Raw genomic sequence first — 19,603 nt, forward strand, 5'->3', positions numbered from 1 at the left:
ATTTTCCGGAACCATTCACGTCCCAGTAATGGTGGTCCTCCATCTTGTAATACATACAGTTCTAGTTTTGGTGTTTCCTTACCGTTATATATAACGGTCATCCTTATTTTTCCTTTGGGGTAGACTTTTTGCCCCGAGTACATCTTCAAAATAATTTTTGTGTCTCTCAAGGGTATATGTGAGAATAGTCGCTCGTAGTCCCATCGGTTTATGACTGTTAGGGCTGATCCTGTGTCCAATTCCATCTTTACCTGGACTCCTGCTATCTTGAGACTGATCCAAATGGTTCGGTGATCCTCCATTGTGATCACATTATGTAGTTTCAGACAACTCAGTTCTCTGCTTTCGGAGTCGTTATCACTCTTTTGTTCATCTGAACTATTCTCCGTCATCTTATGTACCTTCTTGTACTTTTCTTTGGTAGGTTTCTTATTGCTGGTTTTCTTTCCCGACCTGCAGACTCGTGCTACGTGTCCTACTTTTCCACACTGTCTGCACACTTTGTCTTTGAACCAGCAATCATTCTGGTCGTGTGTTGTTCTGCCGCAGCGATAGCACTTCTCTGTTCCATATGACATTTCGTTTGTGCCATATTCTTGCGGTCTCTGTTGTATCCCTGCAGCGCCCCGTGTTGCTGCTTCATATGATACCGCAATGCTGAAAGCCTTTTCCAGCGTAAGGTCCTTTTCAGATAAAAGCCGTTTCTGGGTTCCTTCACTTTGAAGCCTACACACAAACCTGTCCCTTAAGGTATCTGCCAGTCCAGCTCCAAACTGGCAGTGTTTCGATAGTTTGCGCAGTTCTGTTAAATAATCAGCATTGCTTTCATCCTTATGCTGGTTCCGTTTGTGAAACTTGAATCTTTCTGCTATCAGCAGCAGTGTGGGGTTTAAATGTTCCTTTAGTGTCGTTACTATGTCTTCAAAACTCTTTTCCATTGGCTTCGTTGGGGTTACTAGATTTCGTAATAAACCATACATCTTTGCACCCATTAAATTTAATAATACTGACGCTTTCTTGTCATCTGACACCTCATTTGCCTTGCAGTACACCTCTATTCGTTTGACATATGTAGTCCAATCTTCGACTTCATTGTCAAATGCGGTGATACTGCCACTCTTCGGCATTTTGGGTGTGGTTTAAAATGGCGTCTCCCAATGGCTTAAAATGGCGTCTCCCACGCTTTCCTTCCTCCCCCGCTCCCGGCGGTTCTCGTGGCAACGGCGGCACCCTGTAGGTTTCGCGCGCTTCTCCTGCGCTGCTGCCAATGCCGCTCTCGGCGGTCCTCATGGCAATGGCGGCGCCTCGCGGGTTTCTGCGCGTCTCTCTCTCCCTCTCTCCGATGTTGCTCGGCCCCTGAACACCGGCTGCGCCCTGTGGGCTCTGCCCTCTCTCTCTGTCTCCCCCGTCGACGCTGCTCGGCCCTTTGCTGTGCCGCTCGGTCGGGCTCTAGCCCGCAGCTGTCCGGGAAGGGTCTGCGCACTACCTGTTGCCAGCCCGTTTCGCTGGACCACCTCGACTGGAAAGCCAAGCCTGGCTCTCGACAGCCTCCCCCGCAATTCTCGAGTCTCTGCTGGATGACTGGGCGGTTGCCCGTGCTCGACGCCCGAGTCTCTGGCCTTGACCTCCAATCCACTGATCTCCAGGAACGAATCCCCGGGAGGTGATGCAGAGTTGCAGGTAGGTTCAAACCTGCCTCGTCGCCAATGTTACGTCCGTGTATACTAAGACACAGACTGCGGAGAACAGTACAACAGGTGTTTACTCAACGTGGCTCACACTGCAACTGATCTGTACAGATTACTACTCAGGGCTATATACAGGTGTGGTCACTGCCGGTACTGCAGTATACATGAGCTGTAAAAGATAGTTCCCCACTTAAAGGTATATACATTACAGCAAACACTGCAGATTCTGGCACGGGGTTTATACTTGGCCACCTGCACTCAGCTCAACAGTCAGCCTGAAGTCAGCAGAGACACAGAGCTGTCCATCAACGGTCTACGAAGATCCATGGCCGAGACCCTCTCACACCTGGCTCAAGTCCTCAATACAAATGTGGTTGTCAGTCAAACATATTTCTTCAGAAATATCCTCCAGAATATCGATTACAGAGGAGGTCTGAATTGAATGGAAGGACTCATCCCATCAACCTGTGCCAAACAAGAGGAATAATCAATCCTTTTGTATTTTTACATCAAACATCATGCTTGATCTATGTAATCTACAGGTTCAGATAGAATCATAGCACATCTACTCCATTCCAACATTTACCTATTATTATATTAAAATTGTCGATTTTTGGATCCGCTTCAGTGTTAATTCCTAGAGATCTGATTGGTCCATTAGAATCACATGACCCACAACTCTGTCACTGTTACACGCACGGTGACATTCCCCCTTGAAGTAATAATTGCTGAGTGTAAGGTGATTGCGATGCTTTGAGAAAACACATAAAGCTGAGACTACCTATGATGAGCATTTCCCAACTTTTTCCAACCTTCTGCTGCTACTGTGCCTCCAAATTCAACCTCTTGCACTGGTTCTCCTGTCTCCTTGCCTACGTTGTAAGGCATCTCCTCTTCATGTGTGCTCAGAATCTGCTGCTCCTCCCCTCCGTTCTATTTCTTTGGCTCTGGTTGTATTTCCTACAATGTTAAGAGTGTGCAAAAGGCAAACAAACTTTCCCCAATATGAATGCATGTTTCCCATGAAGCTGAGATAAGGAGGTACATTGTTCCTTCAAGTGAAGTGACCTTGTAGACTAGTTGTAGCCCTTGTGGGAGGCAACGTGAGTTGGGAGAGTAGATTTGAGGAACAAGGTGCTTGAGTGTTTCGAGGTTGCCCTTTTCAGAAGTGAGTTCCTCTGACACCCAGATTCTGAGAAAGAGAAAGAGAGGGAAAGATGTGAGTGAAGGTTCTATGAGTGATAGACGATGTGTATTGTATGAGCGCCTTGTCTTGCCTTAGCTTATGAGGTCATTGAACCTCTTCCCGTACTGTGTGGAGTTAGCACTGACTGTCTCGACCATCTCGTCCCAGACAGCCTACACCACCCTCTATGGGGCTTCCTGCCCTCAGTGTCCAACAATCGTGCTCTTCCACTCCTGACTTCTACAAAAAGAACACCAAGGATGCATCCAAGGAACTAGGAAGCTCAAGGCTGCCACTGCTTCAGCCATTCGTCCAGGAAAGTTACGAGATGTAGCCATGAAAGGGTAAGAGAAATATGGAGCAATTTACCAGGGAAATTCCATTGAAGCAAACAATATAAGAGGGTTCAAAAGACAACTGGAGGTGACCGAAGGATATGGTGAGCAGGCAGAGTTGAGATCAACCTAACACGTTGGACCCTTTGGGCCAAGTGGTCTTTTTCAGTTGCTAAACAGGCCTATGTTTGTAATAGACACTGTGCAGTTCGCTGACAGCACACAATGTTACTGTGCTGGCACCACAATTTCCTGTACAAAAATGTTGGTTCTTAGTTTCATTTCCGAGGCATTGTTTTTATTCACATTCAGGAAATGACTGATAGCAATCGATGACTGGATAGTATAAATGAGCTGGTAAACAACACAACCAACACTCTTCTCGATTAACTCATCATTGGAAGTACAGTTGAAGCTGAAAAAAGAATTCAACGCATTTTCCGTCCGATCAGCATTATGAGGTAAAGAGCATTGGAATTCCTCCTGTATTTAAATTTATGTGTAGACTATTGAACAATGAGCTTGTTTTCACAAATAAAGTAGCATACATTACAAAGCAGGTGAAATGCATAGAGCTGAGATTATTTGTTCACAGTGAGACATTCAGTTAAGGGTATACTGCTGCACCAAGACTGGTGATAGTCCGATGACATGAGACAAAGTCAAATCTGTTCAGAGTATTATAATTCAAATAAAAATAAAAATAATTTTCAACTCGGGCTTTGTTGAAAGGACAAAGTTAAACTTGAATTTTATTCTGTCGTGGAAAGGTGTATTCTGAATGTGTCCTCAGGCCGTCTGCAGAGTTTGAAGAAAGAAAGTTTTACTTTGTGTTCCATGGGAAGAGTGATTATCAGCACTTTCATATATCCAAACTAAAGCAATCTGAACTATAAAGCAAAGGGAGAGTACAGCATGAACTGGGATGGGGGATGAACCTAGCATGACATGCAGGAGGAGAGTGCCAGCTTAAAGTGGGTAGGAGAAGGAAAAGTGCTTACTTAAATTGAGAATGGGGGGGGGGGCGGGAGAGAAGAGTGCTTGCATGAACTGGGGGAAAAGGGCAGGTGTACCAGTTTGAACTGAGCAGCAAAGGGAGGAAAGTCACCATGAACTGGGGCAGGGTTAAGAATGACAGCTTGGATTGAGGGGGGAAGGGAGACGAGTGCCAACATGAACAAGAGGCAGGCGGAGTAGAGTGCAAGAATGAGCTGGGATGGCTGGGAGATGAAGTGTATCGACGTGAATTTAACAGGAAGAAAGCAAGAGAGAATTTGCATTGATAGAACACCTTATCACACCACTCAGAAATGTTCCAAAGTGCTTCACATTCAGTGAATTATTTTGAAGTGCAGTCACTGTTGTTTTATAGGGAAATGTGACAGTTCAGTTTGTGGGACAACAACATGCATTTATATAGCACCTTTAACATAGTAAAACATCCCAAGGCGCTTCACAGCAACGTAATCAGACATCAATTGACACTGAGGCAAGAAAGAGATATTAGAGGGGTGAGAAAAAGCTTAGTCAAAGAGGTAGGTTTTAAGGAGAGGCTTAAAGGAGGAGAGTGAGGTGGAAAGGTTTAGCGAGAGAATTCCAGAGTTTCGGGCCTGTCTGGGCTGATGGCACGGCCGCTATTGGCGGATGAGCTGGAGGATGGACAGGAGGTAGAGTTAGAGGAACGCAGAATTCTCGGAGGATCTGTTTTTGGTGGTGTTGCTTGAGGGAAGAATGTTGGAAAGTGCAACTCCCTGCTTTTCTTCAAATAGTGCGATAGAATCTTTAACGTCCACCTGAACCAATGGAACAGGCAGATGCTGCCTTGGTTTAACACCTCACCTGGAGGTTGGCACGGTGGAAGGTTTTCAGCAGGGTAAGAGTCAGTTCATGAAACATGATCTTTCAGAATGCTGAGGATACCTTTGTGATGGGCCTTCTTTTCGGCTCTAAGGATAGGATTACAGAGGGTTATGTAAGATATACAACACAGAAACAGGCCATTCGACCCAACCAGTCCATGCTGGCGTTTATGCTCCACTTGAGCCTCCTCCCGTCTTTCCTCATCTAACCCTATCAGCATAACCCTCTATTCCCTTCTCCCTGATATGCTTAACGAGCCTTCCCTTAAAAACATCTATAATATTTGCTTCAACCAATCCCTGTGGTAGCGAGTTCCACATTCTCACCACTCTCTGGGTAAAGAAATTTCTTCTGAATTCCCTATTTTATTTCTTGGTATCTATCTTATATTGATGGCCTCTAGTTTTGCTCTTCCCCACAAGTGGAAACACTCTCTCTGTGTCTACTCTATCAAAACCTTTCATAATTTTAAAGATTTCAAGGTTTTTCTATTGCATGTTGGAGTGGGGAATGACCTGGCTCACAGACAGCAGGGTCCCTGTGGAGGACCAGGTTGGCAATTCTGTTTAGTAAACAGTTACTTGGACTGTCAATATGAGAGGAAGAGCATTTTAGAATTAGCACTGGCCTTTTTATTGAGGGGCTCCCATTTCGGAATTGAATGCATGAATGAGAAGGAAATATAATGGGCGAACCAAGAGGCAGACTGACTACTTTAACCAATGCTCCTGTTCATATCATTGAGAGTGGGGGTGGTTGAGGTGTTGCTGTGCATTGGGTGAGAAGTCTAAATGGCCAGGAGCTAGTACGTCAACCAGCATGAAGGAGACAAGTGTAAGTACAGCTGATATTGGTAGTCATTCCCTTTCCTTTTGCTGGGCTGTTTGCAGAGGTCATTGTGTGACCAGAGTTTTCATGGTCAGTGCGTCCAGGAGTCAGCAGAAGGCCTCAGTTAAAGAAACCGGATGGAGGGGAGGGTGTGTCTCAGCTAGACTGAGATGGATTATGATGAACTTTGTTCTCTTGCAGCGACGTACAGAAGGATTTGTTGAAAGAGAAGCTCGATCAGCTTCAATGTCACTTCACATGGGGCCCACAGAAAGAAAACATTGATTTGGATGATATGAAGCAAAGATTGCAAGATTCAATACAGGCTGGTGTGAAATATCAGGCCTTGTCTTACAACCAACTTGCTTTTGTAAACTGTCTGCAAGGCAACTGTGAAGAGGCAACTCAAAACTTAAAGGAAGCTGAAAAGATTCTGAGGGAGAATCATGAACATGAATTTGAAAGAAGAAGCATCATCACCTATGGAAACTATGCCTGGGTATATTATCACATGGGACAACTGACAGAGGGCCAGTCCTACCTCGACAAGCTGGAGATGATCTGTAAACGATTTACTAATGGCTCTCGGTATACAGCACTGATACCTGAAGTATACGGGGAGAAAGGTTGGTCACTGTTGAGTTCTGCTGCTGAATACTATGAAGAGGCAAAGGAATGTTTTGAGAAAGCTCTGGAGGAAGATCCTGATAACACTGAATGGAATATGGGTTATGCGACTGCTCTGTTTCGTCTGGAAACGTTTTCTGGTACCCCAGAGAGCCATGAACCCAGTCAATCAATGAAGCAGTTCCGACGTGTGCTGGAGCTTGATCCAGATGACTCTGTAGCCATGGTGCTGTTGGCTCTAAAACTACAAGAGTTCAATCAAAAGGAGGAAGCTCTCAAATTAGTTGAACAAGCATTGCAGAAGTCCCCTGATCTTCCATATGTAACTCGTTATGCAGCAAAATTTTACAGAATGAATGGAGATGTGGAAAAAGCTTTGGAGCTGTTGAAGAAAGCATTAGAAATTAGCCCAAACTCTACCTTCTTACACCACCAAATAGGTCTGTGTTACAGAAGTGATCTATTTCAACTGATCAAAAATCCAAGCAGCAATGACCCTCGCAATCCTGCTTTTCAACAGAAAGCTGAGTTGATCAATCAATGCAAGTACTATTTTGAAAAGGCATTTGAGCCCCGCCCATTGACATCTATTACAGCACAACTGGATTTTGCAACAATCTGTTCATTAAATGAAGAATATCTAAAAGCAGAGGAGATCTACAGCAATCTACTGAAATTAGAAGGTATTCGTCCAGAAAATAAGCAGAAAATACATTTACTGGCTGGATTATTTGAACTGCACCAGAAAAGATCTGAATCAAAGGCCATCACCCATTTTCTGGAAGGACTGAAAGTCAAATATGACTCAGTACAACGGAAAAGGTGTCGCCAAAACCTGGAGAAGATAGCAGAAAGACGACTTCGCAGGTATCCAAGCGACAGCGAGGCCTTTGGTGTTCTTGGGTTCCTGCACCAGCTGGATGGGGAGAAGTTCAAAGCTATTGAGTGCTTTGAAAAGGCCTTGGAGTTTGATCGTGGCAATGAAGAATATCTAAGTGCTCTTTGTGAATTACGCCTTTCTGTCTAGGCAACGCTGACTTTCCCAGCTAAAAGTAAACTAAGCATTTGAAGGATGCATTAATACTCTGATCTATGAGCAGGTTTGGTCGGGTACTCGCTTCACTTATTATATTCTGCTGGCACTTTCTTTCGAATGAGCATTTTACTCGTGTGTATAATTTTCAAACGATAATCTTATTGTAATTATTCTAAATCCCTGGGCTTCATTCAAGAATATTGACACCACTGGAGCACTAACCAAATAAAATTTGTTTCCATATCCTCAGTCCATTTGCTATGTGTGGAATGAAACAAAATAAGGTGGGTTTGGGGGAATTAGAGTTAATTGAGGCAATGGGACAGAGCCACAATAGTTATTATAAATTATAAGAAATGTTTTTAAACAATAATACACATTACATGGGCCCCGATTTTAACTCCAGATGGGTTTTGAGTGGGTGAGTGGTGAGGGGAGTGGGAAATTCACCCGTTGCTGCAGATATCAGGCCCGAGGGTATTTCAATCCTGAACCTCATTATCGTGCCACCAATCGATTCCTGCACAAAGGAAAGTAAAACCCTTTGACATCCTGGTTCTGTTCAGAGTTGCTTCGGCCTGTTGGAAAAGCTGCAGCGGCTTCCACCGCTCAGGCCAGAGTTGACATCGCAGCCAGGGCCTGATGACATCATCAGACGTGTGTCAGTGAGGACCCCGCCCACTTTGCTGAGCCCAGTTTCTGCCAAGTGGGTAGGTTTAAAATCACCCAATGAAGTTCTTAGGTAATCTATAAAATGGAGTAGATAGACGGACACTGATCTCCAAATATATATGAACAATGTGTTTTATTGTGATCATCATGTGTTTCGGGTCTTTTAACAGCAATGAATGCAAAGCATTATAGCTGGAGGTGCCATAAGCTTCAGTGCACTCTGAGCATGTGACTTATACTCTTTTTATGGTAATGATGGTATAAAAAATATCCAATCCAGCCCATAGAGTGAGTAATAAAACCACTCTGCCGACCTGTCTTTCACTTGCTGCCTCTTCACAAAAAGTCCCCCATCAGGTGAAAGGCTTTCCATCTGCGACAGCTGAGAAAGGGCCAACGACCACTGCAGGTCCTTCAAATAGATCATCAGTTTGATTCTGTTGTTCTGAAGCTTTGCTGACAGACGATTGGACTCCCATCCAGAGCGTTCATTCAGATCTCAGCCTCTGTCACTGGGAGTCTCCCTGCCCTGTAACTTGTCAGCTGCACCAGCTCTTCATCAAACCTTCTGAGTCACTCGTTGGCCAACACAGAGCAACTTGGACAATACCTGGGAAAGTCCATTTTCTAGAGACTGTCACCATCTCGGTGAAGGGAAACGCAGTAGCGGGAGGAAGGCTAAAGGATATAAAAATAGGTTAAAAAGAATAAAACACAATGGCTGCAGACACTGATTTTCTAAACAGAGATTTCAATTGTAATTGTAATATCAGAGATTGAATATTAAAATAACCAATAAAATGAAACTGTGGCTAAGATTTAATTTGTGTTGTTGATCTGTGCGAATGCGGACAGTTAGTGTGGTGCAGAACATGATGGGAAAAACCTGCAAGATATTTTCTGGCAGTCGGTAATGTTTATGGCCACTTGCCACCATTTGGTGAACGGCAATTCCTACATTTCATCTTGGTCAACACAGAGCAGCGTGGGTAAAAGCTGAGAAGACCATTTCATGGAGACTGTCGTCATCTCAGCTAAAGGAAGGCTCAGTAGAGGGAGGAAAGCTAAGAGGATAAAAGATGTTCAAAATAATTAAAACTTTATCATTGCAGACACAGATTTTGCCAACAGAAGTCATACACGCCAATGAGACTTGCCTCCTGGAACCCAGACTGGAATGATCCTCTGCCAATGAGGATTGATTCCAATCCATCATTTATCTATTCAGCAATTTTTGAAAGAAAAAATAAAATTAATTGAAGCTTTTTTATTCCTCCTAGTAATAGATTCTCTGCTGCTGATGAGAAAAAGAAGTTTTAAAATGTAAAAAAGTAATCAATTCCCAAAGGGAAATAGAGAGTATTTTGCAATAAAATTGAACAAAGGTTCCTTCCTGTTTCAAAATATTAAAAGAAAATCCAATGCCCGAGCTCATAGATTCCAAAATACTCGAAAATGCATTAAATTAGTTGTTAAAAAGCATTTTGGAGTTCTCATCTTGGGAGCTGTGTCAGATTATTTGAAAGCTTTGGTCAGCTTTTGCTAGTTCTCTAAGTTTGGAAAATATGGGAAGTGCATGTGGTTGACTGTTGAAGGAAGACAGGATTGGACATTGGTGTGGTGTCCCACATAGTCAAATACCCTGGTACAGTCGATGCCCTCCACATCAATAATGGACACCTGGGTGAGGCACTGGAGGGCGACCAGTACCCATGGCACTACACCCACTAGGGAGTCAACACCTTTAATGAGAGGAGGGAAGGGCAACAAATAGTCTTTCTGGTTACTGTGTGATTCCAGGCCCCAGGATGTATTTTCTGGCACTGGTCAGGCATCGTATCCACCTCTAACCCAGAGGTGACTGCTGGGATGTCCTGGGAGAACTTACACATTCACACATTCGCACAAAAGTGCAGAGCAACAGTTGGAGTGAGAGCCACAATGTGATACGATTGTTGACTTCCTCAGTGCATTACCACTGGATCCTTCCTTCCTCCCTTCCTTCCTTCCCTTGGTGTGGAAGAAGTGCTTCCTGATTTCTCTCCTCATAAGCGTAGCTAATTATAAGATCTGCTGCCTTGTTCAGGACTCCCCGCACCAGAGGAAATAGTTTCTCTGTATTGACCCGATCGAATCTCATTGTCATTTTAAATACCTCAATTAGCGGTGAGGCCATTGAAGGATCGAAAACAAGGATGAGAATTTTAAAAGCGAGGCATCGCCAGACCTGGAGCCAATGAAAGTCAGCGAACACAGGGATGATGGGTGAACGGGACTTGGTGCGAGTTAGGATATGGGCACAGAGTTTTGGATGAGCTCAAGTTTACAGAGGGTGTAAGGTGGGAGGCCGGCCAGGACAGCATTGGCATAGTCGAGCCTAGAGGGAATTAAGATGTGGATGAGTGTTTCAGCAGCAGGTGAGCTGAGGCAGAGTTGGAGACGGGCGATGATACGATATTACAAACACCGAGCAATGCTGGTTCCTGTCCAGAGGGGATGCCCATTTTACATTTCTCTCATTGAATTCAATTGAAATAAAAATCGGGAGAGATGCTTAACGAGCCGTTGACTCACTACTACCCGGTTTACACAATCGCTCAAAGTCAAGATCACTCCCACCGGTTTCTGGCGGGAGTCGGAGCTGAACTATTGAAATAAGGTCTGTGAGTTAAAATGGCCCAGGCCTCACACTGAGGAGTCTGTGGGGATTTCCCTCTCACCTCACATCCCAGGACCCGAGTTAAAATCGGGGCAATCGAATCCTGTTATCATGTGGAAATGAATATTCTGTAAGTGCCCTGAGCCTCTTTTCAGACTTTGAAGGGTCTATTCTGTGACCCATGGTAAACTAGCAGGAACTTACTAATGTCAACTGGTCAGTTTTAGCATGTGGTGATGAACAGACTAAAGCAATCACTACTGCAATTCCCATGGCAACAGGAAATAAACCAAACTATAAAATCCTGCCTAAGGTCCCATGGAATTTGACTGCACTTACTGTCGATTCACAAATACAACCAACCTCCAGATGGAAAGATATCAAATGTTGTTAGTTTGACTTTCCAGGTCCAGTTTCTGAGTTGCCAACTCTGGTTGGAGGCATTGCTGGAGGATTGACTGGGACATTAACTGGGATAGTCAGAGTGTGAAAGGCTCAGAGGGTGTAGAATTCTTAAAGTGCATCCAGGAGAGCTTTTTGAGCCAGCATGTAGAAAGTCCTGCAAGAGAGGGGGCGGTACTGGACCTAATTCTAGGGAATGTGGCCGGCCAAGTGGAAAAAGTGCTAGTAGGTGAGCACTTTGGTGACAGTGACCATAATATGGTGAGATTTAAGGTGGTCATGGAAAAGGACAGGGATGGGCCGGAAATAAAGGTTCTAAATTGGGGGAAGGCCGATTTTAATAGGATAAGGCAGGATCTGGCCAAAATGGACTGGGATCAGCTACTTGTAGGAAAATCCGCATCGGAGTAATGGGAGGCTTTCAGAAGGGAGATTGAGATCATACAATGGCAACATGCTCCCGTAAAGGTCAAGGGTGGTTCCAAAAACCACAGGGAACCTTGGATGTCAGGGGATATACGAGAATGGATTAGGAAAAAAAGGAGGGCTTTTGGCAGATACAAAAGGCTAAAGACGGAGGAAGCCCTAGAGGAGTACAAAAAGTGCAGGGGGATACTTAAAAAAGAAATTAGGAGATCAAGGAGGGGCCATGAAATAACACTGGCGAGCAAAATAAAGGAAAATCCTAAGATGTTTTATAAGTATATTAAGGGTAAGAGGATAACTGGGGAAAAAATAGGGCCCATTAGGGACAAAAGTGGCAATCTGTGTGTGGAGCCGGAAGATGTAGGAGGGGTTCTAAATGAATTTTTTGCATCTGTTTTCACTATGGAGAAGGACGATGTAGACATAGAAATAGGGCGGGGGGACTGTGATATGCTCGAACATATTAACATCGAGAGGGAGGAGGTATTGGCGGTTTTAGCTGGCCTAAAAATGGATAAAGCCCCAGGCCCGGATGAAATGTATCCCAGGCTGCTGTGTGAGGCAAAGGAAGAGATTGCGGGGGCTCTAACACATATATTCAGGACCTCTCTGGCCAGAGGGGATGTGCCAGAAGACTGGAGAACCGATAATGTAGTTCCATTATTCAATAAGGGAAGTAGGGAAAAACCGGGGAACTACAGGCCAGTGAGCCTAACATCAGTGGCAGGAAAATTATTGGAAAAAATTCTGAGGGACAAAATTTGTCTCCACTTGGAGAGGCAAGGATTAATCAGGGATAGTCAACATGGCTTTGTCAAGGGAAGATCATGTCTGACTAATTTGATTGAATTTTTTGAGGGGGTGACTAGGTGTGTGGATGAGGGTAACGCAGTGGATGTGGTATACATGGATTTCAGTAAGGCCTTTGATAAAGTCCCGCACAGGAGACTGGTCAAGAAGGTAAGAGCCCATGGAATCCAGGGTGCCTTGGCACATTGGATACAAAACTGGCTTAGTGGCAGAAGGCAGAGGGTGATGGTCGAAGGTTGTTTTTGTGACTGGAAGCCTGTGGCCAGTGGGGTACCACAGGGATCGGTGCTGGGTCCCTTGCTGTTTGTGGTCTACATTAATGACTTGGATATGAATGTAAAAGGTATGATCAGTAAGTTCGCGGATGATACAAAAATTGGTAGGGTGGTAAATAGCGAGGAGGGTAGCCTCAGTCTGCAGGACCATATAGATGGGTTGGTCAGATGGGCAGAACAGTGGCAAATGGAATTTAACCCGGAAAAGTGCGAGGTGATGCACTTTGTGGGGACTAACAAGGCAAGGGAATACACAATGAATGGTAAGGCCCTAGGCAAGACGGAGGGTCAGAGGGATCTGGGTGTGCAAGTACACAGATCCCTGAAGGCGGCGGAACAGGTGGATAAGGTGGTAAAAAAGGCATATGGGATACTTGCCTTCATTAGCCGAGGCATTGAATATAAGAGCAAGGAGGTTATGATGGAGCTGTATAAAACACTGGTTAGGCCACAGCTGGAATACTGTGTGCAGTTCTGGTCGCCACACTACAGGAAGGATGTGATCGCGTTGGAGAGGGTGCAGAGGAGGTTCACCAGGATGTTACCAGGGCTGGAGCGCTTCAGCTATGAAGAGAGACTGGGCAGATTGGGTTTGTTTTCCTTGGAGCAGAGGAGGCTGAGGGGGGACATGATTGAGGTGTACAAAATTATGAGGGGCATAGATAGGATGGATGCTGAGGAGCTTTTTCCCTTAGTAGAGGGGTCAATAACTAGGGGGCATAGATTCAAGGTAAAGGGCGGTAGGTTTAGAGGGGATTTGAGAAAGAACTTTTTCACCCAGAGGGTGGTTGGAGTCTGGAACTCACTGCCTGAAAGGGTTGTGGAGGCAGGAACCCTCACAACATTTAAGAAGCATTTGGATGAGCACTTGAAATGCCATAGCATACGAGGCTACGGACCAAATGCTGGAATATGGGATTAGATTAGACAGGGCTTGATGGCCGGCGTGGACACGATGGGCCGAAGGGCCTCTATCCGTGCTGTATAACTCTATGGGCTAGATTTTCAGTATAGACAGTTTTGGGGCGCTAACCTAAGCGCCCGCCCGAAGTTAGCGCCCGCCCCAAAGTAGCGCCCCGTTGCCGGAAATTCAGTGGCTTCGCCCTAAGAGATTGGTGGAGCGCTAAAAGAGGTGTTCCACTCCTATCTTTAGGCGCTAAGCCGGCGGTCCAGAGGGATAGCGCCCAGGCTGGGCGCAGCGCGGGTGCGGTCATTTTTGGACTGACAGCAGACCCCGTGGCGCCGACCAGCTCTTAAAGGGGGAAGGGACGAATTGGTCTGCTGCCACGCCCTGCACACTGCAGCCTTGCAAAGAGGCCTCAACACTGCTGCTCAGCCCCAGGGAGTCATGGCAACGCCAGAGAAGGCCCGTCAGCGTGCCCTGCGCTTCTCAGAAGGTGATCTGGACATAATGGTCACAGCTCTGGAGGTGAGGCGCAAGATCTTGTTCCCAGAGAGTGGGAGGAATCCAACCCACCACGACTACACCAAAGACTGGAAGCAGATCGCCCAGAGGGTGACGTTCACCGGCGATGCCCCCAGGACCCACAAACAATGTCGTAAAAAATACAACGATCTGACCAGGATTGTGAAGGTGAGTAGCCTTTCCAGTCTCCTCCTCATTCTTGCATGTACACCTGACATGATGGGCAAAGGGAGCTGAAAGTCCTATTGGCCAGCCCTCAGCCAGCAGCATTGGGACAGTCATGAGCATCACATGGTCATTCGGCACTCTACACTTTGTCCAAGCTATTCAACCATGGGAGGCAGTGCACACTACATCAGGGCTTCACTCTGTCCACGCTATTCCACCATGGGAGGCAGTGCACACTACATCAGGGCTTCACTGCGCACTTACAGCCCGTCCTTTCTCTTGCAGGCTAAAGTAGCGGTTAATCGCCAGGCGCGTGCCAGGGGTGGCCGCGCCAAGCTGCAGAAGCTCACTCGGCTGGAGGAGCGCGTGTGTGTGCTCATGGGAGCCCGTGTGATTGTCCCCACAGCGTGCAGAGTATCCGACCCTCCACTGCCCGGCAATGGTAAGGACCTCGCCTTTTGGCCCTCTCGCGTCGCACTGGCCCATCCGAGCTACCTCCTTTGCCACTGTCCCACCAATGCGCTGAATGCCACCAGTCCTAACTCCCTCGCTGACGCCGTCTCCTCACTCTGAAGCTACTCTTGTGCATTCCTGCTTTCAGCTGGTGACGACCAGGACCCTGAAGCTGCCAGTGACAGCACCTCCGACCAGGAGGAGGAGGAGGAGCAAGCCGGACCTTCGGGGGAACAGTCACGTCCCGCAGGAGAGGAGGAAATGCTTGACACCTCCTCACTGGACGAGTGCCTGGAGGAACTGTCGCAGGGCAATGCAGCTTCTGGGACCAGTGGCGTCCAGCCACCCAGGAGCCGTGCGCGTGGCCCACGGCCTTCCCCCCCAAAGGGGGGAAGGATCAGAGGGGAGTGCTGCTGTTCGGCACACTCGCCGCCACCAACGCGGCAAGGGTCCCCTAGTTCGGCCCCCTCCTCCCCAGCGGGAGAGTCGCGACTCCAGTCCGGACACCTTCACCTCGGAGGAGGTGCGGAAGCTGGATAAGATGGCCGAGGATTCGGACAGGAGCCACACGGAGCTCATGAGCGTGGTGGGGCGCATGCCTGAGGCCATCGAGTCGCTGGCGACCAGTGTGCGCGAATTCGGGGCAGCAACTGCCGCGAGTGGCCGCATGCTGACTGATGCCGTCAAGACCCTGACGGCTGTGATGCGCGCGCACACCAGGACCACAGGGGCACTCACTGCTGCCACACGCGCTGTCTCAGGCAGGCATCGCCAGGGCAGCCGCCGCGCTGGACCATCCCAGCAAGCCGCCCCTCGGCTGATTGTTGCGGATCCTGCAGTGTGGGCCCGGCCGAGTGCCACCACGCCACAGCACCAGCCAGCGCATCCCACACGCCAGCTGGCCCACATTGCGCCATCCGTCGCCGCCATTCCCCCACTGGGGCGTCAAGGGCAAGCGGCTGCAGCTGATGGTGGCCAGGCTCAGGTGCGCCACTCAGCAGACGGCCCCTCGAGGCCCAAACGCCGTGTAGGCCGCCCCCCAGCGGCATCTAGCGGAAGGGCATCTGAGCCTCAGGCACCTTCCCCCAGCCTCGCAGCAGCCACTGGGCAGAGCTTGCGAAGGAGCAGCCGGCCGGGCAGGGGAGGCAAAAGGCTGGGCAAGGTCTCGCCCTCGCGGGCCACTCAGTAGAGGGTGTGCGCAGCTTTCCTTTTATATGGCGGTGGCCATCTTTATTTTGCCCATGGTTGTGTTGTTGGAGGGCTTATTTTTTGCGTTAGGCCGACGTTGAGGCCCGGTTTGAAGAAAGGTGGAGTGACTCCTCCCCAGTTTGTGGGAGTGAGTCGTTTGTTGGGCTTTTTGTGGGGCCCGTTTATTGTTTTTGGGGATTATGTGGGAAGGGCTTTTCATTTTTGTGTAATAAAAAATTATCTTTATTCATGCAGTCTCCATGGTTGTTCTTCTTAGTGTTTGTTGGCTTCGCTGGCTGAGGGGTTGCGGAGCGGCTGCATTCATCTTCTCTCATGGCCCCTGGCCATTCCCTGACAGGGGGCTTAGAAGTACCGTGTAATAAAGTGGCGTCGTGCGGCCCTTGGCCCTGGTCGCTCCCTCCTGGGAACGTACTCCTGCTCCTCCTCCTCCTCCTCCTCATGCTCCTCCTGCTCCTCCTCCTGAGGTGCTGGTCCAACGTCAGGTGGCAGTGCCTGAGTCCTGCGGATAGCCAGGTTGTGTAGCATGCTGCAAACCACCACAAATTGGGAGACCCGGTCCGGCGAATACTGGAGAGCTCCTCCGGAGCGATCAAGGCAGCGGAACCGCTGCTTGAGGACCCCAATAGTTAGCTCGATGATGTTGCCGGTGGTTTGATGGCTCTCGTTGTAGGCCTCTTCAGCAGCGGTCCTGGGCGCGCGGAGCGGGGTCATGAGCCAGGTGCACAAAGGATAGCCTTTGTCCCCGAGTAGCCATCCTCTTGGGGGAGGCTGTGCCTGGAACATGTCATGCACAGTACTCTGCCGCAGGATAAAGGCATCGTGGCTGCTGCCTGGGAAGCTGGCATTGACTGCCATGATGCGCTGCTTGTGGTCACAGACCAGCTGCACATTCAGAGAATGGTAGCCCTTCCTGTTGCGATACTGCTCGCCATGCTCCAGAGGGGCCCGCAAAGCCACATGCGTACAGTCAATGGCGCCCTGCACCAAGGGGAATTCCCCGAGTCTGGAAAATCCCAATGCGCGCTGATGCTGGCTCTCCAGGGCCATGGGGAAGGAGATGAATTGGCTTCTCCTTCTGAACAGTGCTTCGGTCACCTGGCGGATGCAGCGATGCGCGCCGTACTGGGAGATGTTTGCTATGTCCCCAGCAGCATATTGGAAGGAGCCGGTGGCATAGAAGTTCAATGCCACCGTCACCTTCACTTCCACCGACAGAGACGTCCTGCACCTGAGCTTTGGCCGCAGATCTCGGCGAAGCAGGTGGCAGATCTCTGCAATCACCTCCTTTCGGAATCGGAGCCTTTTAACACATCGCGCGGCACTCATGTTTAGGTAGGAGCGCTGCTGGCGGTATAGCCTGACTGGGTAAGGCCTACGTGGCCGACGCCTGTAGCCCCCTCTGCCTCTAGCCAGGGCTGCCCCTCTCACAATGCGTCTGCGAGCCCTACGGACATGGAGCTGCAGCTCCGCGTTGGCACCCCATGCAACCCCCATCAAATCCTGGCAAACACTCTAATTTCCAAAAGGCCACTTGCAGTGCTCTGGCCTGAGTCCAAAAATACCTGGCTCTTGCTGCTTGAAACCAGTTAGCTATCCTCCTTGTTGTGTCTCCAGAAATGCGTTGCACAAGAGTGTTTTCTGAAAAAAGGCTGGCCTTTATACTGGAGAGTACATCCCCTTTAATTTGCGCCCCCCGGGGCCCGCGCTGGTTGTGTTGCGTTCCTTTTTCCAAACGCTCCGGCCGCCAGCCGCACAATGGGGCGGTCCGACTGAAGTTTGGAATCGGGGCGCACAAAGGGCGTTGCACGAGGATGTGACGTCATTTTCTGCGCGCGCATCCGGGCGGGCGCTAAACTTTGCGTCGGCGCTAATGGGCAACTTAATTTGGGGCGGGGCGCAAACTGCGCTGCCCCCGGGCGCTACACGCATAGCGCCCGAAAAACACTTCTCTTAAGGCGCTAACTGCTGGCGCAAGCGACTGAAAATCTAGCCCTATGACTCTATGACATTCTGACCACATGCCACCTGACCATGTGATCCCTGACCATATGGCATCTGAGCACATGATAGCTGATCATGTGACACATGGTCACATGACTTCTACAAATGCTATTGTGTTTACCTTATAAAGGTCGGGTCCCCTGTCGGTGAGTATTTTTGTTTGTGGTTTCACGTCAGCAGCGGTTGTGACAAGTTCCAAGAACCAGGAGGCCTCCCGTGAGCAGACGCAGAGGAGAAACCGAGGGCGGGGAAGAGGAGAAACCGAGGGTGGGGAAGAGGGGGAAAGAGAGGGGGGAAGAGGGGGAAAGGGAGGTGGGGAAGAGGGGGAAAGGGAGGGGGGAAGAGGGGGAAAGGGAGGGGGGAAGAGGGGGAAAGGGACGGCGGGGAAGAGGGGGAAAGGGAGGGCAGGGAAGAGGGGGAAAGGGAGGGGGAAGAGGGGGAAAGGGAGGGGGAAGAGGGGGAAAGGGAGGGGGAAGAGGGGGAAAGGGAAGGGGGAAGAGGGGAAAAGGGAGGGGGAGAGGGGAAAGGGAAGGGGGGAAGAGGGGAAAAGGGAGGGGGGAGTGGGGGAAAGGGACAGCGGGGAAGAGGGGGAAAGGGAGGGCAGGGAAGAGGGGGAAAGGGAGGGGGAAGAGGGGGAAAGGGAGGGCGGGGAAGAGGGGGAAAGGGAGGGGTGGAAGAGGGGGAAAGGGAGGGGGGAAGATGGGGATAGGGAGGGGGCGAAGAGGGGGAAAGGGAGGGGGAAGAGGCAGAAAGGGAGGGCTGGGAAGAGGGGGAAAGGGGGCGAGGAAGAGGGGGAAAGGGAGTGGGGGAACAGGGGGAAAGGGAGCGGGGAAGAGGGGGAAAGGAAGGGGGAAGAGGGAGAAAGGGAGTGGGGGAACAGGGGGAAAGGGAGCGGGGAAGAGGGGGAAAGGAAGGGGGAAGAGGGGGAAAGGGAGGGTGGGGAAGAGGGGGAGGGGGGTAAGAGGGGGAAGGGGGGTAAGAGGGGGAAAGGGAGGGCGGGGAAGAGGGGGAAAGTGAGGGGGGAAGAGGGGGAAAGGGAGGGCGGGGAAGAGGGGGAAAGGGAGGGCAGGGAAAGGGAGGGCGAGGAAGAGGGGGAAAGGGAGGACCGGGAAGAGGGGAAAGGGAGGGCGGGGAAGAGGGGGAAAGGGAGGGCTGGGAAAGGAAGGGCGGGGAAGAGGGGGAATCCGAGGGCAGGGAAGAGAGAAAACTGACGGAGGGGAGAAGGAGAAACCGAAGGCAGGGTACAGAGGAGACCGAGAGCGGGGGAGCAAATCACAGAGGGGAAACCAGAGGTCAAAATAATTTTTTTCCAACAGTCACTCATAGTAACTCACTGAATTTGTAGTGATGACTAACAGTGATAGTGGTAACACTCAGGTTCCCCTCATAACCAACAGTAATACAATAATTCATTGATAATCTATATGCAACTGATAGTAATATATGTAATACCTCGATAACCTACGTGTAAATAGCAGTAATTATATAACCCACTGATATTCACCTTGAATCCAAAGCCAGAATCCCCCTGCACTGCACAAG

General features: G+C 49.1%; 1 protein-coding gene across 1 annotated transcript; it reads left to right on the forward strand.

The window, feature by feature from the left end:
• The first annotated feature begins 3,443 nt into the window (after nt 1-3,443).
• Nucleotides 3,444-9,050, forward strand: LOC147113616 (interferon-induced protein with tetratricopeptide repeats 5-like). The gene is made up of 2 exons (XM_085994846.1): nt 3,444-3,670; nt 6,099-9,050. The coding sequence occupies exons 1-2, from the start codon at nt 3,666-3,668 to the stop codon at nt 7,549-7,551; spliced, it is 1,458 nt and encodes a 485-aa protein (XP_085850972.1). The 5' UTR covers nt 3,444-3,665; the 3' UTR covers nt 7,552-9,050.
• Nucleotides 9,051-19,603: the final 10,553 nt, after the last annotated feature.

Source organism: Somniosus microcephalus, chromosome 8 (assembly GCF_052327205.1).
Source record: "Somniosus microcephalus isolate GS21.2 chromosome 8, FLI_Smic_1.0, whole genome shotgun sequence".
NCBI classification, from domain to species: Eukaryota; Metazoa; Chordata; class Chondrichthyes; order Squaliformes; family Somniosidae; genus Somniosus; species Somniosus microcephalus.